This window comes from Pocillopora damicornis, chromosome 12 (assembly GCF_964200805.1).
Source record: "Pocillopora damicornis chromosome 12, jaPocDami1.2, whole genome shotgun sequence".
NCBI classification, from domain to species: domain Eukaryota; kingdom Metazoa; phylum Cnidaria; class Anthozoa; order Scleractinia; family Pocilloporidae; genus Pocillopora; species Pocillopora damicornis.
Window position 1 is genome coordinate 17,023,554 of NC_142681.1, and position 24,533 is coordinate 17,048,086.

Consider the following 24,533-nt stretch of genomic DNA (forward strand, 5'->3'; position numbering starts at 1 on the left):
TGATTTGCAAACGGGAAGCCAACCAATCTCGAGGGTCATTTTGGCAGCTTGTCAACCTAAGCTCGAGATTGGAAGTTGATTTGGCAGAAAATCAACTTCCAGTATATTAAAATTAATAGTTTTTGTTTCAGTCTTTGTGATGGTCGTTCTTCTGACCTCACTTTCTGGTGGACGTGTGGTATTCAAATTCCTACGAAAATTCGCCGCTTTGTTAGACAGCGAAAGATTGAATTAAAAAAGGTTAAGACATCATTAATCGATAGACACGAGGCTTTAAAGGCCGATAGGCTTTCAGACTTCGACGAAGCTGCTTCTCAGGTAAGCTTTGTAACATTTAAAGCACGGTAATTTGCCTGGTTTTTATTGTTCTCGATACATCTTCCCGATTTGTATTCGGTGTTCCTAAATGAAACCTGCGATTGACGGAAGCTTGTGATGATCAAAAATAACACGCTTAAGTCTCGTTTCAAGTCTGCTCTAAACTGAGGACAATATGGCGGCAGCGATTCGTACAAGAACAAGTGCAAGTGAAATTTGTGAGAACAGTTGATTTAAGGCAACGTTTCCCTCTTAGATAAGATAACAAGAGCTATTGACAATAAAAAAAAAAAGCATCTACAACATGCTGAGCGATTTCTCTGGCTTTAAAACCTTAAACGGAGTATTAATCCCTTAAGTTTAAAAACGAAATTCGCCCATGTTTTGATCTGTTCCGCGGTTAGTTAAATGAAAGGTCGACGATCCTTAATTGAAATATGTTTCTCGTCTTCCATCCAACACAAGTTTTGATGGACAAAACTTATCACTATTCTATTGTAAAAAATGACGGAAGAAACGCTGATTATATCGCGCTCGAGTTGTATTTTCAAATTGGTGAAAAGCAAGACAGTCATAAACACATTCCTTTTGTTTACTTCTTAAAAAGTCACGTGAACTCCACGCGTTGAACTCATTCTCTCCTTTTATTACTTATGACAAGTGCTTTAGGAGGCAATATTAAGTTCAAAAACTTTTCATATAAAAAATAAAACAGCTTACATAAAACTTGATATTTATTTTCAAAAATAAGCCTTGCTTTATCATGCAATTTAAAGAAAGGAAGTTGTTTTTTTGGTGACATCTTTCCTCTTATGACGTTTCAGTTAAAAGTGCTTAAAATTGACGTCAGTCTGTAGGGTTAAATTAATTCATAGAGAAGGTTCCAAGCAATAGTTTGCTTTCTGTTAATAGAAAGTTTAAAAAAATCGTCGGTAACATGTAATAGGAAAGCTCTCGTTATCATTATCATCATAATTTTGCTCTTTCACGGAGTTGCCACTTATTATTTTGATATAAACGACTAAGGGGTCCTCTGTTTTCTTGGCATTTTCTGTCTCAACCCTAACCCCCGAGATCTGATTGTTAATTCTCCCCTCTAGATGCTACACATTTCTTTGTAAATAAGTTACAAGAATTTGGTGTCAGATCGAGATAACTTTGACCCGATAAGTATGAATATTTTCATGACCTGTTTGCTAGATAATGTTTAGATATTATACGGAGAAGTTAATTGTTAATTACTTCCAGGAGTTAAATGGCTAAATAACGGTAGCTGTCACACCGGTCTCCCCCTAGGTAAGTTTTTAGTTTTTCCTTGCAATAAGAGCTGCTGTGTTTTATAGAGTTTAGTTGTTAGGAATTTGTAATTTTGTATCGAAGCAAACAATTTTTCGCCGTTCAGGAAAATATTGGAACATTTTGCCTTTTGTAATTTCCAAAAAACCTCACGTAAACTATCACAGACAATGAACTGGACGAACTCAATGTTATCGATAGGAGCAAAGAATTAGTTTGTTCAATTTTATGTGACATCACGTTCGGCAACGGAAGCCGTGCAGTCTATGTAGCTTTTGAGTCTTTGCAAGCTGTCAGTTTTCAAAATTTGCCTTTAAGGGGAGGAAACGCAAGTATTATCGTGCTGACAATAGCTAAGTTCGACAAATGTTCGGTCAGGTTGTAATTCAGCAGAATAAATTCAATATTAAATTTACACGCAGGATGGCGGAGGGAAGCGAAGATTACGATTCAACATCTGATCAGGACTCTGATGACCCTGTGTTTGACTCAAGTGATGGTGAAAGTGGTAGCGACGATGTCACTGAGGACTCAAGTGAAGATGACGATGTTGAGAACCTTTGTAAGAAAATTAAGAAGTTGTTCTCTGTTGTAGTATCATTGGAACGCTAACGATTTTAGAACTGAGTTTGTTTAGTGCCTCAATTATGGGTATTATATACATTCAACTCAATATCTCTTCTATGATTGACCGAAAGCGCACAGTGAATTTTGAAACTGCGCCTGGGACGTCATCTAACTGCAGATTATACAATAATCATGTCAATGACACCGAAGTTCACGGATAATCATGTCATGTATGACCGCAGTGCATGATTTCTGAGGGTAACTATGCCAAGTTCGCCCGCCGTGTTGCTTGCTGATTTGTATATTTTTACAAGTAAATTATCGTCACCATTTTTTTTTGTTCAATTCGGTTTTTGTGACGAGGCTTGAGCTGATAACCCGTGCCTCGACCTTGATTATTCTGGATATCACAACAGCCTCATACAATGATTGTTCATTTAGAGTGTAGGTAATCGAATGGAGATGCGGCCTATTTCCTTTATCAAATAACTGTTAGTTGAAACATGTCTCGGCTTTCTATCAATATTTCATTAGAATAAAGATAAAGATATAACACAACACAATATACTGAAACCTTTGCACTATTTTCAACATTTTCACCCCTAACAATCCATGTAAACATCATAAAAGTGTACTTCGTTTTTGAAAGCGCGGTTCATCTCAGTTGCAAGAGCCAACTAAAATGTGGTCTCGCCACACATGATGGACTTCTCTACTACAAATAACAATCTAATGGTAATAACGAAATAATACGTTTCGTGCGGTTTCATTCCTTGCACACAAACCTTTTTTTGAAAGTGTCACTAGCGTAGAAATCTAATTTTTTATTATTGATAAAGCTGACAGTGACGACGAAGAAGAAGAATTTCAACTGGAAGATATAGACGAAGAGCAAAGTGACGAGGATGAGGAAGGAAAATCTGCTAAAGAGCCAGTGCAGCTGAATGAAGGTAAACAGACTTGGCTCAAATCATCTTTTCGCTAGCTAACCTTTTCCGCCCCAAACAAGCATTAGATGATTGCCCTAGTTTTTGGGAAAATAATCGCTACTCTGCTAATTATAAAGTGATGGAAAAGAATCTAGTTCTATTACAAAGCATTTTTTGAACGATATCACTGGAGAAGCCGTGCGACTCTGTACTCAAGTCTACAAGGAGAATAATTAAACTATTGAGATGATTATAAAACATTTAGTTACACCAACCTATCTGATTGACGTAGGTGGAAGACCTGAAGAGCTACCTGGGATAGGCGTTGACAAGAATGAAAAACCTCATAAATTTCCGCCTAACTTCTCCAACGTTATGCGTTTGGTCAGAAAGACTTTTTATGGCCGAGGAGTGAATACCAAGTTAGTATACAGATCAGACTGCGCTTGGTCAGCTTATGTTGCAGAGCGCCCAAATGCCGTGCGGAAGATCCACGGCTCAAGCCCCAGACCGGATCAATACTCAGGGTCTTAAAATAACTGAAGAGAATGTGCTGCCTTTTGTATGACGTCTGCAAATGGTTAGACATTTTAGTCTTCACGGATGAGGACGATAAGTCATGAGCTCCGTCTCCCGCATCTTTCCTGGGCTGGTTAGCAGGGGACGTCAGAAAGCCCACTCACTTCTCGCAGAGCGTAGGGAAAGTAGCTCCCAGTGTTGTGGTCTGGCCTTGTTATTCTTTATACATTTTAAAGATCCTCATTAGTAGTTTCAAAATAGAAAGAGGTATGACAAGAATGAAAGAAGAAGAAGAAAATGGAGAGTGGAAATATAATGCGTGTGAAAATCGTTTAAATAGCGAATAAGTAAATTAATCGATTATGAAATCTTTCTAATTTTGGAACGAGCGTGCACGAGAACGAAAATTTGTCTCCACAAGCAAGAAATACTCACTATTCGTTCTCTATTAAACAGGTTTGTCAACATCCTGACCGACTTTTCAGACGCAAAGATTTTCCTCATTGATGGCGACTCCTTGCTGCTAGAAATTCTTGGCGAGGAAAGCTTGGATTGGAGTAACGGTGGACAATTTCTGCATCTTGCATACTTAACGGAGCGATTTTTGCAAACGTTTACAGAGAAAGGTTAGTGGAAAGACAATTGGACGCTTTAATCACGGCATATGCCAAAAGAATGCACATGGGTTTCCTACACCTCCGCCGTACCGCATCTAGCCGGTGGTCGAAAGGTTTTGGGCCCTCAAAAAATTAAATTCTCAAAAATTCAAAAATCATACTTACAAACCTCAGTCTAGTTCCCTCTTTACCACAGGACAAAAGCAAAAAAGAAAAAAATTATCGCAACTCCTTGGGGTGCAGGATTCCCTGCGTAATTATAAGTCGTATGAGTTTTTCTTCCTTATGTTGGGTTTTACGATTGGTGGACTTTCCGGCTAGATAAACACACATAACTAATTTATCACTAGGGTGAAAAGTTATTCCACACTTATTCTTCCCCTAGGCGGCGTTTTCCACGTCGTTTTTTTCAAAGACATGGAGATAATCTGGAGAGGTAATTCGTCCATGCTGCTCGCTCGGGAAGCGCTTATTCTTCATCTCCAGCACAACACAGATTTTACCGTAAAAACCTTAATGGTGAATCTTTGGGGACAGAGGTGGAAAGATTACGTTGATGACGAGGTCCCTGCGTTTTTCCTGTTGACGGATGCTGAAAACATTCCTTGCCAGGATGGAAAGCTAAAAAAAACAATGGAATTTTTTTTCCGGTGTCTCTTGTATCATTGTCTCGCACATGGATTAAATTGTGTTTTCATTTCGGGCATCCAGACAACTGCGACAAAAGTGATGGGATTTTACATGGATTCCTCTGCCATTCACAAAAAGTTCTTTACGAAGGTAAGAATTATTCTCCTGGGAGACTAGCAAATTAATAATGGAGTAAGTATCTGAAGAAACTGTGGTGTAGTTTCGGTTGGGTATGTTACACGATAATTTGGTTTTAGCAACTGAGTCGATAATGTGAATTGGCCATCGTACAAAGGATTCTAAGACTGACAATCAAAACGTCAGCTTTTGGTCAATTCACATTACACCACATCAACTTTTTCTGATGAAACTGAATTATGTAAAAAAATGAATGTCTCGAATTTTTGCACTAGAGGTTTAGTTGATCCATGTTTACGTCAGAATAATTCTCAATTCACTGTAAAAAGAAACTCTTTATTCTTCGATTTGCTCTAAACCGCTTCGTGATTGGTCGAGGAAACTCATCTTCCCCAGCTAACTGCCCAGTTTCAAAACAAAATCCAAACTCGACTCGGCCACTCACTTCACCCCCTCACTTCACACCGTTTGCTTCCATCTTGTTTAAAAAGTTCCTGTTGGATCTTTGTTTTGATTTAATTGGGCACGGATTTATCATACATGTAACACCAAATGCACATGCGTACTAATTTGCTTCAATATAAGATTGAGGCGGTTTCTCCCTCTTTCCTTTATATGGAATCATTATTTTCCCCCAAAAAAATCTCCTCAAAGGGCAATGAGATTTTCAAACTTGCAAATACGTTGATTGTTTTTTTAGCATGAACAGCGACTACGGAGAACGTGGCAATATCTGATGAATTTCAGGCACGACCAGGAATCTAAGAGCTCACCCAGATGGAAGGACGCGTTTCCTCTGGATGATCAGGTGTTTTTACATTTCATGACATTCGATAAATTTGAGGCGCACAGTAAAGGTTTTATGGTGAAATATACATTTGGAAAAAGTCTTATTGCTGAGTGTTCAGTTAATTCGATGCCAAAACATCAAAAACGCAAAATTAATTTTCTCGTGGTCCAAGTAATTCAATTTTTTTATTCCAACTCAAAAGATGGGATCATTCTGCAATCTGTGAAATCTGACCAAATTCTTCGATGCTCTAGTCTTTGAAAACCACTTTCATTGCGCATATATGAATGAATGCAAATGTGGCTATGATTGGGAAACTGCTTTTAGATTCAAACTAAAAATGAAGAATTTCATTAAGGGAAAATATTTGGCCCATACTAATCTCCTGACTTCAATCATACCAAATAAAGGAGGCCGCTTGACCTTGATTTATGTACGGATAAGGTTGTTCTTTAACATTTTCGACTACTGATGATTGACCAGAAGAAGCGGATTTATTTATGTTCTCACTTCATCACTTGGACGTACCTCAGATTGACATAGAAGCAGAAGTTTACAAAGCTCTTCAGCTTCCACCAAAAGGCGGCTGTCGACAGGTTGCCGCAGTCCTTGGGTGTGCACTGATGCTCTTTAAAGCTCTCAAGGACTCTAGAAGCACCAAGGTACGTACGAAAGGGACACATTCAGTGGAATTTGAGAACTTTCTTAACAATGATTTATTCGATTATATTACTCACGGAATGATACGAGGGTTTATCTTCCCACTGCGCTTACAGGAAACGATGAAAACTGTAGAGGACAGAATGAAGCTTTTTTTGCTTCACATTGCAGTACTGAACAAACTGCCGTTGAAGTATAGAGCTCACTTCATAGACGAGAACTTGTTAAATGAATTCTGCAGAACAAAGGACGGTAACGTCTATCCCTTTAACGAGGTTAGTGAGGCTATGTAACAAATTATCTTACAGTGGTCTCCCTCACAATTGACACTGTCCTAATGCAACTTCGACAATATCGTTTCCTAGACAACCATAGATAAAATGCATTGCAGAGTTTTGCATAGTGACTAGGCTAGGCAAAGACAATATTTATTTTTCCTAATTTCCTTTTCCTAAACAAATAATAAGGAAAATACAGAAGGTGAAGAATTTCCCGAAGAATTCGGCATAAAGGAGGTATTCTATCCCATCTTATGAATAAGCAATGCTCAGTAACTGAATTCACTTTTGAATGTCAGCGATAAGCAAACTTTCGACATCGTCGTCAGACGGAGACTAGCAGTACACCAGACAAAACGTCGAGATCAACACACTAGGCGTTTGATTAGCCTGACTCTTACAACGTGAGGCAAACAATGAAACATTCATTTATATACTTAGCTACTATGAACAACAACATTTTTTATGATATCATACTTCTATTTTCGATTAAGAAATATTTTGCACACATCCAATTTGCAGTTTTGCAATCGAGAGAATTTATGTAAAAAGGAGCTTTGTAACGTTTCTCGGAGCTTTTGGGATGCAAAAACAATTAAAAAATGACAAAAAATTGCAATAGGATTAAAAAACATACCTTTAGGTGACAGTCGGAAAATTTATCGACAAAGATGTAGAATTTAATATGAATTGTCTGTGCAAAAAATTAACAAAAAGAAAACACTTCAAAATTAGGCTAGATTTCTCAAGATATACGAAACTGTTATGTCAGTGACTAAAAGAAGCGTGGTACGTTTATTATCTGCTAACAGATCCACATGTGTTTATGGAAGATTTTAAAGGCAGTACAAGTTGTGCAGGAATATGCAAGTAGAAACCAAACAGGCAATGACTTTTTTAAGTCAGTGGCAGATTTAATGGATGGGCGTCTGGTCCATACTCTCTTTTCCGTTGTCTTGCAGCAAAGGTCAAAAGGCGTTGAAGGTGGGTTATGAAAATGGTGAGGTCAATGGGGCAATCATTGCGTGTATGGGAAATCCCTGATGGTGACACAGAAATTCTTTGGACGGTTAGGACCGTTCGGGCTTTCATGTTTATTTGTTGTTGGCGTTGTTTTATTTACCCGGATTTTTTTTCTTATTTATGTTTCATTTGCTTTTTTATGTTCCGCTTTTTATGGAGAGCCCACGGATACACGGAAGCCTAGTACCTCTTAAATTTGGTATGATTTTCTTCTGGTACTAGGACTCAGTCTACCGGAGGATGTCATCAGGGAAGTAGAAGATGCGTGGAAAAAGGCTGTAAATATGGTGAACGAGTCATGTGGTACTCACTCCCTTGAAGCCCAATTTTTTCCCTTTGCTGAAGATGTGTTAGACTTTCATGAAGGAAAAGGTGAGAAATGTCCACCAGCGGGTTCTTATGTGCGAATTATTTTCCTTATTTCTATCTCTTTTTCTTGATTTATATATGCGTTTTCTGGGTAAGGGGTTTTGTTTCTTTTCTTTGAGAATGGACCGTGAAGTTTCCATGATTACTGTTCTTTGAATCGTGGAAACATTGTTTTCCTCTTTTTCCTGTTGCACGTGAAATAACTATTTTTGAACTTGTCTCTAAATGGGTATTGTCATAAAAAACTTTCGCAATTTGAAAGGTTTTAAGGTTCTTAAAAGAACTTGAACAAGTCTAAATTGTACTCTATCTGAATTGATCAGGCCAAAACAAGTCAGACATTGGATCATTCAAATATGACAAAGTTAAACGACATACCATGTTGGCCCTGTTCACATCAAAGAAGTTCAATATTGGTGGTTACACCTGCAGACGGCAAAACTTCATTCTTTTAAAAGTGGAACACTTATACTCTTGCTGAGTGGGCGACAGGAACTGAACATATTAAGCGCTTATTTTGTTATGTTACAACAGTTTCAGTGATGCGTTCAGATGCAGACTCTACCATGAAGCTCAGGCGACTTACTGAGGTGCAAAGCGTTCTTGTGAATGATTATGCTGGGGATATTCGATCAGAAATTAATGCCATGACAGAGTAAGTTGATAAAAAGATAGAGCCTTGTCTTTCGAGTGGTTTTAAGCTGGTTTTATCTTCATTGATGCTTCTGTGTGTCGTTCAGTTGTGTCCATTGATCTTGTGCTTCGTTTGCCAGGTCGTCCTCATTTCAAATGAGTTGAGACTTGGTTTGGAAAGCCGGTAAAAGTCAAAGACTGGAAGAATTAAGCACAGTTGGAGCACTAAGTTATGCACGGTCACCCTTGAAAGATGTCAACATTGAAGCTTCAGAACCTTTCGCTTCAAATTAATAATAACGACTTCGACAAGTTTCCGAGCATTAGGAGTGCATTCCAAAGAGAATACGAGAACTGACGAGTTTACTGGATTGAACTTAATAGAGAAATAAACTGAAAAAAACCTGTAACTCTTGTGTAATTTTAGTTTGTAGTTTTGTGGAATTTTTTGCCCGGCTTGTTCATGTTCTGCAGAGAAACAAGTGACGACGATATACCTAATATTGGTCGGGAATTTGATGAACGATACCACTGGCATTCTCTTAGACCACTTTCTGATGATTACGATAGAACGAAGAAATCTATTACAGGTAAAATACCTCCAAGCTTATTGTTGAACCAGAAAAGAACCTAATGATCAATGTCATTACCCGAGCAACTGTGTACCTACCACTTACCCCTCCCCTAACCCAAAAACGTCAACTAAGTAACAAGTTGGGGTTAATGTAGGGTTAGGGGAGAGGTAAGTGCGCAATTGCTTGAATACTGATTTTTAATCCTAAGTATTTCCACTCCAAGGCAGCACTGCCATATTTATATGATATTGTTAATACTTTTTTATTAAGATAATCCTCCAGACGATCCTTGGCAAAGGAAACGGTATTTTCAAGATAAGCAAAAATATATTCGCTTTCAAAGATTCTACGGCAACTCACTGGTTGGTGGCATTGATCAACAAAAAATCATCACTGTCACAGAGTCAGGGTCGAAAAAGAAAACGGGAAAGAGAAAGGAAAATAAGCAGGTTAGTTTTGTTAAGAAGACTATTATAAAAGTCAATAATCTTAAAATAAAGTCTCTCATTAAGTCTTTTTTTTAAATCGCTGGAACGTTAGATTCGAATCGAGATATGGGATTTCTTGGCTGTTTTGCGTCGATCATTTTCTGGTTTGTTTGTGTTTTTTTTTTTGTTTTTGTCTGTTTTTAAGCGTGACTATAATATCTACGCACCCCATTTCACTCTACCCGGGTATGCAAAGAAGCAAATTCACTGGATGTATTACAAACTTTTAGCAGAAAATCCCTTTCAGTCTAAGGAAGGTGTTTCTTTAGCTTGTCTCAAGTAACATTCTCACTCCTAATTTTCAAACAGAGCAAAAACGCTGCTAAAATCATCGAGGAAAGTCTTAAAAAAAGCAGAGGTAAGTTGTATGTGTGCCCGTGAAAAGGGTACACATCCTATATTATCCTTGCATGTCGGCTTCCCACATGCTTATATCATGCATCATACAAAAAACAAATCATGCACCTTTTGATCTGTGGACAAGATAACCGGCCAGGAACTGACGCTCACAAGCCGGGTCATTGAGGAAGAAAGAAACCTGTGCTCTCGCCTGAGATGCTTGTGTAGTAATTGGCAAAACTGATGTATTATACTTGATTTCAATAAACTTAGGATGGTCTTTTATTTTTGGTATTTTTTAAACAGAGAAAGCGGAATTGAAAGATCAAGAGAAGTGGGATGGCATTGTGAGGGACATCGAAACAAATCTGAGGAGAGATAACTTCAGTGATGTTCTGAAATTGATTGATAAATATCTACTAGATTGCAAATCTCCAAAACTTCGTCTTCACGCGCTCATGAAAAAAGTCGATAGTTGCTTTGAAGGCTGGAAACAGACAAGTACGTTAAAGTAAAACGAAGTGTTTTCATTTTACGTTGCAATTACTATGTTGGTAAAGCAGAAAAACAGACCGGCAGTCATGTTGGTTTCCGAAGTCAGTTTTCTAGGATTTGAATCCTTCACAAATAAATTATTTCATTTCATCCAATATATTTACCTTAGCTACTTAAAACGGGAGTGAAAACGCTCTCAGAGAGAAACGGGACGAGATTTTAAAAATAAGATATTAAAGCGTCCATCTTCACCACAAGGATGCTAGAGTTAATGCGGTTTAAACATTTTCCTTATAGGAACCTCCGACCCAGAATCTAATGACATGAAATATCCTGTCATTTTGATGGAAAGCGTTCATAAAATTGTTCAAGACCTACCAAGTGTTCTTACCGATAAGAACAAGAAGAAACTGGCTAAAATTATGCAAAAGCTGGGATTTGACGACCTCGTGCCCTTGTTTTGTGAAATGCCACCAGATCGTGAGAAAAAGGTAAATATCCCATCCATTCCATATCAAATATTCAACAGAAGCATGAGAATCCTATTTTTTTTAATGTTTTCTTAACCCTTTAACTCCCGGATCAAATTTGTAATTCTCCTTACTGTCAACCAAATAATTCCTATAATATTAGGTCAAAGAATTTAGTATTGGATCAACTAATTATCCCTTAATTGATATTTTTCTTCATCACTTGTCTGGTTGATACTGTAATGATATAGTAAGGAGAAATTCTGTCTTGGTCACTCATGGGAGTTAAAGGGTTAATACTCTCAGTACATGCCAAAGTCAACAAAAATCGATTTGCCTATAGACTTCACTCTTTCTATGCAAAAAAAAGCACTTTTCACCTTTTTCAGTTAATGAACATTACTATGTAAACTAAAGAAACTTTAATGATATCAAGCATCTAAATTCATCCATCTGTTTCACCGCTAATATCTCCTTAAAATGACCTTCTTAACCTTGTTTAATGTAACGAAACTTAAATCTCGTAGACAACAATGTCTATATTCGTGACGGTGATCATGGAGGATTCCAAGTAACAAAATATCCGTCCGACGGAGATGAGCTGCAATGAAAGAAACTGCGGGAAAGAAGCCTTCGAGAATTCAAGCTTTGACGAGACTCGAGTAATTAAAATTATTTCACTCAGTTGTCACTGAGAGTTCTTAAACTGTTACTTACATCTTTTCCAAAGATATCATAAAAGTTAAATACCAATGAGACTGATGAGAACTGTTTAGATAGGGATGAATTACGTTTCAAACGGCTCCCTTGACCTTGTCGAATCTTAAATCTCAAAGACAGCATTATACATTAATTATCATGCGAGATTAAAATTATAAACCATAAAAGTTACTAAGGAATAAATGATCATCGGATATGAGCTGTAATAAAACAAATTACAGGGAAGAAGCCTATGATGGGACATGTGATATGTGAATGAGCATGTAAGGAATGTCATACAAATTTGCTTACATAGTTCTTAATTGTTGATAATAATGTTAATAGTAGATTTTTTTGTAAAGATATCCTTTTGTCCCAAGATATCGTCAGAGAAAATAATAATGAAGACTTTTGAGGTAAAGATGTTGAGCACCTCAGAATTATAAGTCAGAAATGCCTCTTGATCCTAGAATGAACAGCATTTTGTTCACACCACAAGTACAAGATTCCAACTTGAATACATGGCACATTTGCTGAAACGGGAAGTGAGAACTGATCCGGACTCTCGGGTTGAACATTTTATTCCGGATACATGGCAGGTATGCATGAATATGTATGCATTTCCATACGTAATGAAAAAATGGTAGCTGGGCGTATGTTTTAAACGATAATGGTTCAGTAGAAGGTTGTAAAGTGTCTTTACCAGGGCCCTTTTTGATATTACTTCATAAAGCTTCAGAAAAGGTGCGAAGAGATCTCCTTTTTGAAGGCAGTTGTGTAATTTTATGCGGGTATGTTTTGTCTATATTTCGAAGCGCCAACTTCTCGATGCCGTCGATAACAATGAATCAGCAGTGATAGTGGCTCCAACCTCTTCAGGAAAGACTTACGCCTCGTACTACTGCATGGAGAAAATTCTTAGGAAGGATAATGATAGTGTAGTGGTCTACGTTGCACCAACAAAGGTAAAGTGTCTGTCTATGTCATCCTCTTTCCCTAAATAGTTTCTATATCAGGGCGAGGTTCGAGGAGGAATGAGCCCCATAAACCATATTGTTCAGAATTTTTTTCTGCCATTAAAAGAACATAAAAGAATGCACTGCTCACCAAAAATACCAAACTAAAAATGTGTGGCCTCCGTAGTTTAATTTTCAGCACCTTTGAAAACAATTTTCGGAGTTTCAAGACCTGGTCAGTGACAGGATGTTGTTTATACCGTTGAATGGAAGAGGAAAACATTATATGATTCCTGGAGCATACTCCTTCTTTATATTCTTAAATACTGAAGGACTCACTGCATATGAACTTCCTGTCGAGAACAAACTTCAAAATCCAAATACTACCAAAACCTCGGCCAAATTTGTCTGAAGGAGGTGGTGTTCTAAAGAAACTGTGGTGCCGCGTCGGTGGAGGCTTTTACAAGATAACTTGGTTCATAATGTGAATTGGCCACCATAGAGAGTTTCTGAAGCTGACGTTTCGAGCGTTAGCCCTTCTTCGAAAACTTGTTTGCTATGTTATGATTGAATAAAATCTACGGTTCTTTTAAGTGTATTATATAAAGAGTGTTCCCTTTAGCCCTGATCATTATCAATCAAAGTTGCAACACGCAAAAAAAAAAAAAAGGAAAAAAGAAACTGTGAAGCCACCCTTTTGATAAAGAAAACTGTTTATGTTTTTATTTTCTGCACAGCCTGGTCAATTATGTTCTTTGTTTCTTTTAGGCTTTGGTCAATCAAGTCGTTGCTACAATTTATGCACGGTTTGAAAAACAGATGCCAGAGGGAAGATCAGTGTTCGGTGTTTTCACGAGAGACTATCGTCACAACACGCTAAATTCCCAGGTTACTGGATCTGAATTTGGAAAATCAGTAACGCTATGTCCGTTTATCTTCCTTTGGATCAACTCATCTTTGTTATACATTCTTTGAAAATATGGAAAAGTATGAGGAATGCCTCAGATCTCATCGGTTTAGTAACTTGCATGTTTTTTGGAAACACTTTCAAAGTTAATCTTATTACAATATGAGATTGTCTGTGTAACTCTTTTCCCGCAGATTCTTGTTACAGTCCCACAGTGTTTGGAGATCCTCTTTATTTCTCCACACAGACAGCATTGGACGAAGAATGTCAAATATGTGATTTTTGATGAGGTAAAAGATCGTCATATCGTTCTTTTGCCAGTCAACCAGTAAAGGTTTGCTGAACGTACATACAATTTCCCTGAGATTTATTGTTTAATTTAGAAGACTAGTTTATTGTTCGAGGTAGGAAATGCTACTTACTACATGTCTGTTTTCTTTTTAGTTTGTGTTTCCATGAAGTTTTGTGTCATTATCGATTTATCAATTTCCAACCCTCGCCAGTAAGTTAAGAATTTAGTAATGATAACTTTAGACTGAAGTAGATTCTTTCTTGGTTTGCGTAGGTTCACTGTATTGGATCAGAAACTGGAGCTGAAGTCTGGGAGCATCTCCTACTTATGATTCGCTGTCCCTTCCTGGCGCTCTCCGCAACCATTGGAAACCCAGAGGAACTAAGACGGTAAGAGTTTAAGTAGAGATATTAATTTATTCATCGACGACTTTTGATGAACAACTGGAAACATTTTTGCTGTGGCCTTCTTATGGATAGAAGAGGTTGAAGAATTCATTTTCTTGTGTACAGCTGGTTGCAAGCTGCTCAAGACTTTCGTGAAAAGCAAGACAAAGAAAATAAAGAAAATCTGAGGAAGTCATATCGCATCAGGTTAGGTAGGAGAGAAATTATTGTATTGGAATGCTATGAAATGTTTCTTGTTGCGTGCTTTTGTACTCTTCTAGAATAAAATGAAGCGAAATGACCTTTAAAATGATCACAAATGCACCACTTCGTACCGGTAAAAAGGTTGAGTTAAAAAAATAAGAACAAAGAAAACGAAAAACATTCCTCCTCCTCCGCGTGAACAAAAAAATTCATGTCGAAAGTGCTTTTCACAGAATTTCTCTCAACGAAGAGCTACTTGCTTCCAATTAATGTTATTAGTGACAAACGTTTCGCCAATATATCACTTTTGTTGAACGCGAGTATATTTATTTCAGAACTTATCGTTACTTCTCTAAATTTTGTTGATTGCTTCTAATTCCTTCGCTTATTTTTAAGTCAAATTTGAAGGACGGTACTCCGATCTAGAAAAGAGCATTTACCTTCCAAATAATTGTGAGAAAGGATACGATGATTACAACAACGAGGCATTCGTGAGGCTTCATCCTTGCGGCCAGCTAGGACACCAACAGGTTAGCGTTTTTAACTATTCCTGAGTACATTCAATATTTTACAAGCGTACTTTTATTGACATAGCACAACAAAAGAGTGCATCTTACCAATGATAATAATCAATAATCGAGAGTTGATTGCTTTTCCCTCAGTCTAAAAATGAAAACACCCTCACTTTGGTATTTTTTTTGATGATGATGTATATAAATCATCAATATATATTTTTTTCTTTTGAAGTTCGTTTGCTCCTTCGCTTTCAATCTAGATTCAAGATTCTTCTTTGGGATCAGATTAGTTTGTATGATAAGCTGAATTATACCCGCAATTTGTTATCAGTTCTTACTTATGGGCAGGACGGACGCATAGATTATGTCGCCATCAACAGAAGTTTGCTTTTTGCTATCATATTAAACAAATGGAATCGACACTGCCGTGGTTCTGTACCGAAATAGATCACAGGAGACGATAAAGCGCGGTAAGAGCTGCAATGACAACTCGGTTGCCCCTCGAGTGCCACTTTTTTTGTTCATACTACATTTTGACGTCATCTGGGATCAATTACATAATAGACGCAACATGGAATCGACGATTTGTCCGAGACATTTAGGAAAATTTATAAGTTAGGTCTTTGGCTAAAAGTCTTACCTGTTCCTTCTTTTACACAGCTTCGCCAAAAAGGTTTACCAGGTGATATGGCACTTACACCAAAAGAATCTCTACAATTATATGACACTATGGTTAGCGTGTGGCCTGACTGTGAATCACTCCAGGTCAGCGGAGTAGTTATTAATATTTCAATCTTGTTGGTAAAGTACAGATGAGGAACACTGGATAATGTAAATTAAATTTCTCTTGGCAGAATCTTTCTCCTGAGACATATTTCCTAGAAAATAAATTGATCCAAAAGGGTCATGCTAGGCAATACGAGAGTGACCTGAAGAGGGAATTCAAGTCTTGGGCAGACAGCAGAGAATTGACAAAGGTAAAAAAAATTTATTTGGTTTTCTTTGTTTTGTTAGGTCTAACCATGCTCAAAAAGAAAGGGAAAAATGTGCAACGATGAAACGTAGCACGCACTTTGTAGGATAAAGGCTCTAATTTTTAATGTGTTTTGAATAGAATTATTACTTTTCTTGTCAGGTTCAGTCAGTTATAAATTCTTTAAAGTCAGTTTTCTTGGAAAATCACTTTTTAACTGAAGAACAATGGGGTGAACTGGGAATGACTTTTTCTGGTAAACAGTTCATAAAGAACAATTTCGCAAAACTCATTGACGAGCTCAGAGCCCAGGACAAACTGCCTGCCTTAGTGTTTAGGTAAGTTGGAATTATAAAGGAACAAAGTTACTTAAAAACTCTGAATTGTAATTGCTCATAATTTCTCCATTCATTTCTTCTTAATTAGGAAGTTAGTAAGGGGACGTAATGTGCAACATAATGTTAAATACAGATGTGCGGAGTGAAAGACAGCTTAATAGGAAATTAGTATTCTTATCTGATATGTTCTTCACATGGCCATGTCAAACATTTTTCATAGATGTTTAACCAGAGATACAATAGATTTCTTTTTTTAATTTGGAAAAGGATAAAAACTGCGAGTAAAAGTATTAGTTTGTATAGGTAATCACATGAGGCCAAGTACTATTAAGGATTAATTGCACGAGAGTTTTCAAAATTTTCCAAAATTGCCCGAGTCGCGAAGCGACTCGGGCAATTTGGAAAATTTTGAAAACTCAAGTGCAATTAATCCTTAATAGTACGAGGTCTCATGGGATTACTTGTTTATCAATAAAGGGCAAAATTTATACGAAGGAAAATCACGTGCGCAGTCTATTTTTATCTGGGAAGCAACGGATTAGCAATGCAACGGATTAGCCAATCATTAACAGGTAATCATGCCCTCTCTTGATTACTAAAAATGCCCTCGATTAAGAAAAAATGCCCTCTCTCTCAACCAATCAGCGCTCAGTAATTTTGCCCTTTATCGATAAACAGGATTACCCAGAGTAGACGTGTCAATTGAATGACAGAGGCCTAATCTCCAGTAATTGAAATTGCAGGCAAAAGGTTAGTTAACTACGTAAGAAAAGGTCATGGTTATTCATACGGTAATCGAAATGTTCATGTTGAGCACTCTCTTTGGTTTTCCTACGTAGCAATGATCGTAAACTCTGCGAAGAGCTGGCAATCGGTTATGCTCAGAAACTAGAAAGCAAGGAACAAATTATCAGGAGAAAAGGCAACACAAAAGAGGCAAAACTTGCACAGAAGAGGCAAGGAAAAGCTGAAAAAAGTTTGCACAGAAAAAGAGATGAAATGCAGAAAGAAAAAGAGAAAAGGTAGTCAGTTCAGTAATTTGATCATTCTGAAATGACTTATGACAGTAAAACTACAGTAGAACCTCTGTGACACACCATTTTCCATTTAGTAAATTTCCTGTCCATTCTTTTGCTTAACCTATGTCGAACTGTTCTGTTTCCGAACTGTCTTTCTAGATATGAAGGTTCTGTTGTATATGATGAATTACTGCTTGTTTATATTTCTTGTGGTTGTTTGCTTTTTTGTTGTCGTTTGTTTGCTGTGCTTTTATACTAAAGGGTATCACTGCTCTCCACAAGATCAAAAAGCCAACCAGATAAGCAAGATGAGAGGGGTTCTCTTTCAGCCTTGAACGAGGTTCTACCGCAGTGCACATTGGCATTGAATACTGGGATTGGAAAAGAGGTAGGAAGTATAAACAAATGCTGTTTCAATAATGAAAATAATAAGTCTTCTGCGACTTCGTTTCTTTTTCACCCAGTATATCAGTTTTTGAGTTTATTTAGGTTGCAAACGTAGAGCCGTTTTACTTTTTTTCTGAACAATGGAGCAACTGCTCATCCGAATTATACAATATTGACAGCAGCCAAGAGAAGATATTCTCTTGCAGGAGCTAAATGGTAATGAACACAATTGAAAGATTTATTCTGATGCACTTATTAAAAGAAAAAAGAAACAAGAATTGACCGCATTAATTCATTTTCAGGATTACGACGAGATAATGAAGAGAATCAGGTTCATCTCTGAAAAATCGTTATTCAAGCGGGCTCTAAAACGAGGAATCGGCTTTCATCATAGTGGATGTAGCGCTAATAAACGCTCTGTGGTGGAAATGTTATTCAGAGGCAAATACCTTCAGGTTAGATTTCATTATCGGTATGTAAAATATCAAAAAAGGCACATGTTTCACATTCGTGGACTCACAAAAAGTCCTTGACTTTCAACATTTTTACCTAAATAATAATTCAAAGTGAAGATTTAGGCCATAAGACTAAGGCATCATTATTAAAGAGGTGTTTTCCCTGGATCCGCTGATGATACCGCCTCAGGATTTGATTAACTAGTTTTGTAGGAAATGCATATTAAATAGTGACCATGCTTTTAGTCACAAAGTTTGAAATCTGACGCTTCGCCTTACAATACTCATTTAACTTGTTAGGTGGTCAATGCAACGTCCACGTTGGCTCTCGGCATCCATATGCCTTGTAAGTCAGTGGTGTTTGCCGGAGACTCGTCCTACTTAAATTCGCTGCAGTACCGACAGGTAAATGGGAGATATTACCTCACTAATCATCAGCTTTCTGATAAAGCGTTGTGGTGGTGGATAACAATTATTCATGTGACATATCTCTTTCCATTCAAGGATAACATGACACAGAGGTTTACTTGTTATTTTCAGATGTCTGGTAGGGCGGGTCGGAGAGGTTTTGACCCCGTGGGAAATGTCATTTTCTTTGGAATTCCTTACCGTAAAGTCCAGTGCCTCATGACTGCAAATATCCCAAAGCTTGTTGGCAACTTCCCCATCACTGTTTCACTGGTTCTGCGGCTGCTTCTGATGACGACCCAAGCAGATGACAAGAAAGACGCCCTCACTAAGGTTTGGAAGAATATATCAAGAATGTATTCTTAATTCATAGTTTCCTTTTTATGCAATAGATTAGATACCTTCAGGCAGTAGGTGTGCCTCTTTTGCTCGACTGACGCTTATAAATTGAAATGAAGACTACATAATTCACACTTACGACATGTATTTACAATGTAAAGAGTTAGTTTCCATATGTTACATTTTTGCGAGCAATCTAAGCCACCATAGATTGAATATACTCGTGTATATTTTTTCAGGTGAAAAAAGGGGGTGTGTTTCTATAGATAATGTGCTGCCGCGTCGGTGGCAGACTACATAATAACAAAAGCGAATGACGAAGGGCTAACGTTTGAACCGTCAGCTTTGAAACTCTTTATGGTAACCAATCTACGTTATCAACTCATTCGATAAATAAAACTACTAAATTACCCTGATTTTTCAGGCCCTAGCATTACTGTCTCATCCTTTTATCTGCCAAAAATACCCTCAACTGGAAATCCAGATCAAGTTACATTTCCTCTTCAGCGTTGAACTTCTGGTTAGATTGGTGAGTGGAATAGCCAAAAGTTTTCATCTCTTAAGTTGACACATTTTTCTTGGCCGTGCCGTAATAACCTTTCTGCATATTTAGTGAGGTGTGGTATCTTAGATGAGGAAGAAATGGCTGTGTAGGATTTAGTGACATATAACCGTCTGATAAAGAAAATTTCAGAGCCAATCGAAAGCCTGCACAAAGACATTTGTGGCTAAAGTCTTTGATTACTCGTTTAATTCCAGTCTCTTATAAACAAAGAAACCGGAGCTCCACAGGAAATGGCCGGACTGGCAACCCATCTTCATTACCATGAACCGTCCAACTTTGTCCTAATCAGCTTTCTACGAAGTGGTCTCTTCCACAAGCTTTGTCAGCCAAGGACAAAGGGTAAGCCGACCTAAAGTTTTTGATAGCTCCTTTTAAGCACAGTGATTGATTCGATTATATTAGGGCACGTTTTAAGAGCCTTTTGTGAACATCCCACTTTTAAAACCCGCACAGGGGAAAACGATTCCTTGAAATATGATTGTGTGTGATAGCATCATCAAAGAGACGGTATATATCTCTAACTTGAAAAATCGAAGGTTTTAGTTTGTATGAAGTGACTAGGAGTATTTCTACGCTCGCATGGATGAATTTCAATCCTTGGCAGGTTATTTGCAGTTTTCCTAACAGTTCATAACTCAATACTCTACTCTCGTAAGGAGAGTGACAATTTTAGTGTATCAGTTACCCAAAAATACAACACAATGACCAAGTCAGGATCAGCCGGTTTTCCAGCCCAGACCTCTTGACACAAAGTCTAGTACGTTAACTGTTAGCCTAATGCGTCTCAGATTTATCACTGAGGAGTTTTTGCTCTTCATTGCTACTGTTGGCGTAGTGCTCTTTAGCGAACTTTTGACCCGTTCATTGCGTTTCACTTTACGTTGATTTTCCTTTTTCTCACTTTGACAGGTAAATTTTCTGTAGACGTTATGCGAAAAATGGTACTTGTTCTCAGTCACTTAATTGGAAGGACTTATGTTCACCCCTCTTTGATGCTTAGGGATCGATCTTCATCAAAAGTAAGTGACTATTTATTGTTTATACCCAGGGGGGAAGTGGAGGGTTTTGAGGGGGACCATCAACAGAGCATAAAGGGAAGACAACGGGCAATTTATTACCAACTAACAACTAATGTGGGGAGATCAAAATAACATCATCACAGAGTCTTATGGGAGGGGGGGATTAAGTAAATTTTATGGTTTACACTAAAAAAAAAAACCCAACCGTCTCCCCTCTCCCATAAAAGAAGACGATTAATAATGACTGATTCCTCAGTATTTCCTTCCCTCGGAGGATCTATTGGTCTACCTTTCAATTTAGTTTGTTATAAATCGAAGACTGCGCAATGGCTCATCTTGAAAACGAGCCTATTGTTGGTGAATTATCATAAAGTTAGTCTTTTTCAGAAAGAGAAAATGGCTCTTAATTATGTTTCCTAAAAAGTTTTACATGAATTTAGGCGTGGGTCACATGCACGAACTACAATACATTCGGAAAAAATCATTTTAAAAAAACCATTTGGTTTTTCTCTTACTCGTCAAAAGAGATGTGCAGCGAGTTACTGTAACTGTTAAGCTTCTTCGGTGTATAAATCATGGACACTTTTGCATTTTGGACTTTATGCAGTTGATTTTGGAGGATCTCCCGGATGAATTTGCCAAAGTAGTCGAAAGCTACAACCGTGAGGTCACCGATATCTTTAGTCAGTACCCTGCCACAGTGGCTAAGTGGTTGGGAGAGGGAAGAGGAGAGAATCACAAGCTCCCCTTATCAGGAATAGGTAAGAAATATTTAATGCACATTTTAGTTCGCATAATTTTACATTTTCTTGAACCGGAATATATTTTCAGAGAATACGTCATTCCGGTAAAGAGATTCCATGCTGTGCTGTGCGTGGTAAGTACACAAAATGGCACAAGAGGCGCAGGCCAGTCTGACACTAATGTTATCAACACATTTTGACGCCATATGTGATCTGTTCTTGAAAATATGCACGGTAACCTGGAGTCTATTTCTTTTAGCAATCTTTTAGTTTGTCCTCCAATAGATCATATGTAACAAACAACCAAAATGAGCATATCATTCAGTTTATCATATAGATTTAAATTATGGAGAACGCGTAGATTGCTGTATTCATGTAATAAAAATTTCTGCCGCAGAATTTCCAAATAAAGCCAGCATCGATGGCATTGTCGAGCACGATATGATCAAAGTCCTTGCAAACACTTCTATCAAGCCTTTGGCTTGTTCCTACTTCGCTGCGCTGTCAGGGAATACAGACTCACAGTTACATCATACCAGCCAAATACCAGGCGATCGGAGTGAAGATGAAGTTGATAGCGACGAGGAAGAGTGGGAGGAGGAGCCACTAAGAGATATGCAGAAGGTGGAAATTACACTGTTTTAGTTTCGCTGTTTCCTTTTACGGCTTTTGATATTTTTTCTCAGCAGACCATTTCAGACAAAATGACTCTCTAAAATCTAGACTAGCCTTATTTGGGATTTTGGGTTCAAGAAATATAAATCTATAATTCTTTTAAATTAAAAAAATTATTCCATGGGTTTGTCCAATAATAGATCAAATGTAAAGTCAAAATGTGGTATAAGATTAAAAAAGTGGTACATTAGGCGCGGCCAAGTGATTCGCTGATGCTCTTACCACATTTTGACATAATCTGTGATTTCTTGCTGAACAAACCCATGACAACAATGAATCTATTTGTTTCATATGATAAAAAAATGTTATTAATGGTCATCTATACTCCTCCGATAGATCATAAGTAACAACCAATCAAAATGTGTGTAAAATACAGTTTATGATATAAATTTTCGTTGATACCGAAGTGGGCGTCAATATATTTTTTTCCTATTTGTCTAGATCGTTCGTCAAGATATCTACACGGACATGAATCTCGTTCCCATTCTTCGACTCAGGAATAGGCTACCCCTGAATGCCTATGCATTGGATTTTTTTAAGCACGGATCCGCTAAAGTTATTGAGAAAGAAAATGGGTAAGTAAGTAAGTGTGCTAGAAAATAATTTCATTACTGACTTGAATATTGCTCTTTTTTTATTTGGACCGTTCTTTGTCATATAATTAATGCATTTTTATCGCTTAATCGATAAATCGTCCACCTGCTAAATCTTTAGAATACGTCAAAAGCTATCACTTTTCTTTAAGGCGCTCAACTCCTGCTTTTTATTTCATTTCCAGTTCTCTTTGATATTTTGAAACATTCGCTTTGATTTTGACCATGTGCTCTGATTTCACAGCATGCTGGCTGGCGATGTTTACAATGCCATAAAGGAGTTTTACCTTACCATTAAGTCAATCAGGTAATTCTTCCTAATTTCCAAAGAATACGCTGAGTATAGCGATAGAGCACCGCCTAAAGTTCAAATGTCAGACATATTCTACAATTGAATTTTTCTCGTCAAAGTTTGTTGAGATATCTTTTTCACCTGAGAAACATGGCTAAAAGACATTTTTTCTAGTGATTACCATGGTAACCTTCTTTATATTATTTTTCCTCTTAAATGCAAGAACTACACCCAGCAGATTTGTCTCTGCGATTGACAAAAATGCAGCACTGGTATAATTTTTAATATGCACTATTTAATGACACTTCATAATCATTGTTGATCGATTAGGTTACAATGAAGTAACTTGCTTTCTCGTTTTATAGTTGTTCACTGGAAGAGCTGGGTCCTAAAACTGACAATGTGGTACTGGCTTTTAAACAGCTGGCTCAGGAGTACGGAGAGAAATTCAGAGACCAGTTTGAACATGAGGCATAGGAAATACAAATTTGAGTTTAGTTATTAATTTATTAATATCAAGTTTTCTAGACTTGTCGAATTTAAAAGATTAGTGTTTGCTGAAAATGTTTTGGAATGACACGGGTAGCACTTGTTTTCCTAGAGAATACTAAATAGATGAACATATTGTGTCGGTATACAAATGTTTTTTTTTTTTTTTTTTAACAAATCCGTGTCCTATTGATCAATTTCAAATGAGTGTCACTTAAATTATTCAATTTTTGAAACGAGAGCGTTTACCCTAAGACTAGTTCAAAGACTGTTGCTTGAAGTATTCAAAGGCTTCTGTACTCTAATTAAATTACTGATAAACTTAAAGGTATAGATAGAGAAGTCGACATGGTTAAACAGATTTCTACACTAAATTGGAAGGACCGTGATAAAACTGAACCAAATATATGTACTGTAACACACAAAAAAAAAAGTAGTTTACGTTAAGAAGTTGTAACGAGTGCAAATTAAATAAAACTGTTCGTATCAGATAAGGTTTGTTAGGTGCTTCCTAACTACTTCATTAAAGTTTAGAGGTTCAATCAAAGTCCGTTTTACTGAATTTTTAAACACTAGTTAAGCGAAATCTTTGCAAGAGGGATTTTATGACCAACCTTAGTGGGAATTGTGTATGACAGCATATAAAGGCAACTGCAAGTGCGATATAGTGTTCATATGTTATTTTCGGTAATGATATGATTGTTTCTACGTCGGGACAAAGAAAAATTTTTAAATTTTAATCTCTTACTCAGATTTTTTTGCCGACTAAAATCTCATTCAAAAGATCTGGGTATGAGATTATAAGCTAACCCTTCCCTGTAAGGCGTTTTACAAAGTTGCTGGGGGGGGTGGAGGGGGTTGGAATCTTCGGCAGTGTCAGTTTTAAACATTTACTGCGACAAATTTACAGTTAATGTCAACCAGAAAGCCACTTTAATTTATAGTTCAAATAAATCCCTAAGCTTTAACAAACAGTGCAACTTGCGCCTATCAATCTTTGGGATGCCCTGACCAGTTGAATAATGAAACAACTATCTAAATAAATATAATTTCCTAGAATGAATGGAAATTTGGTCACAAGTTACGTTCATGAAGGAGTTTACATTGTAAACCTGAACCAGCAAAATTAAATGATTCTGAGTGTT

At 37.3% G+C, this 24,533-nt stretch overlaps 1 protein-coding gene across 4 annotated transcripts; it reads left to right on the forward strand.

Annotated features, from left to right (window-relative positions):
• The first annotated feature begins 64 nt into the window (after nt 1–64).
• Nucleotides 65–23,930, forward strand: LOC113675580 (putative ATP-dependent RNA helicase DDX60). Of its 4 annotated transcripts, XM_089188859.1 has the most exons (41): nt 65–318; nt 1,567–1,614; nt 2,037–2,176; nt 3,021–3,131; nt 3,403–3,532; nt 4,086–4,255; nt 4,632–5,026; nt 5,715–5,822; nt 6,338–6,466; nt 6,581–6,739; nt 7,555–7,726; nt 7,988–8,137; nt 8,669–8,789; nt 9,242–9,357; nt 9,613–9,791; nt 10,140–10,188; nt 10,476–10,670; nt 10,962–11,155; nt 12,304–12,432; nt 12,649–12,798; nt 13,558–13,677; nt 13,891–13,986; nt 14,262–14,377; nt 14,501–14,586; nt 14,975–15,108; nt 15,754–15,858; nt 15,948–16,070; nt 16,229–16,404; nt 17,244–17,426; nt 17,706–17,811; nt 18,113–18,265; nt 18,566–18,670; nt 18,806–19,006; nt 19,437–19,541; nt 19,772–19,916; nt 20,487–20,596; nt 21,204–21,357; nt 21,737–21,963; nt 22,456–22,589; nt 22,852–22,914; nt 23,265–23,930. In XM_089188859.1, the coding sequence occupies exons 3-41, from the start codon at nt 2,038–2,040 to the stop codon at nt 23,374–23,376; spliced, it is 5,550 nt and encodes a 1,849-aa protein (XP_089044985.1). In that variant the 5' UTR covers nt 65–318; nt 1,567–1,614; nt 2,037; the 3' UTR covers nt 23,377–23,930. The 4 variants fall into 4 exon arrangements, with proteins under 4 accessions (XP_089044985.1, XP_089044987.1, XP_089044988.1 ...); XM_089188861.1 differs by lacking the exon at nt 19,437–19,541; XM_089188862.1 differs by lacking the exon at nt 17,244–17,426.
• The last annotated feature ends 603 nt before the right edge of the window (nt 23,931–24,533 follow it).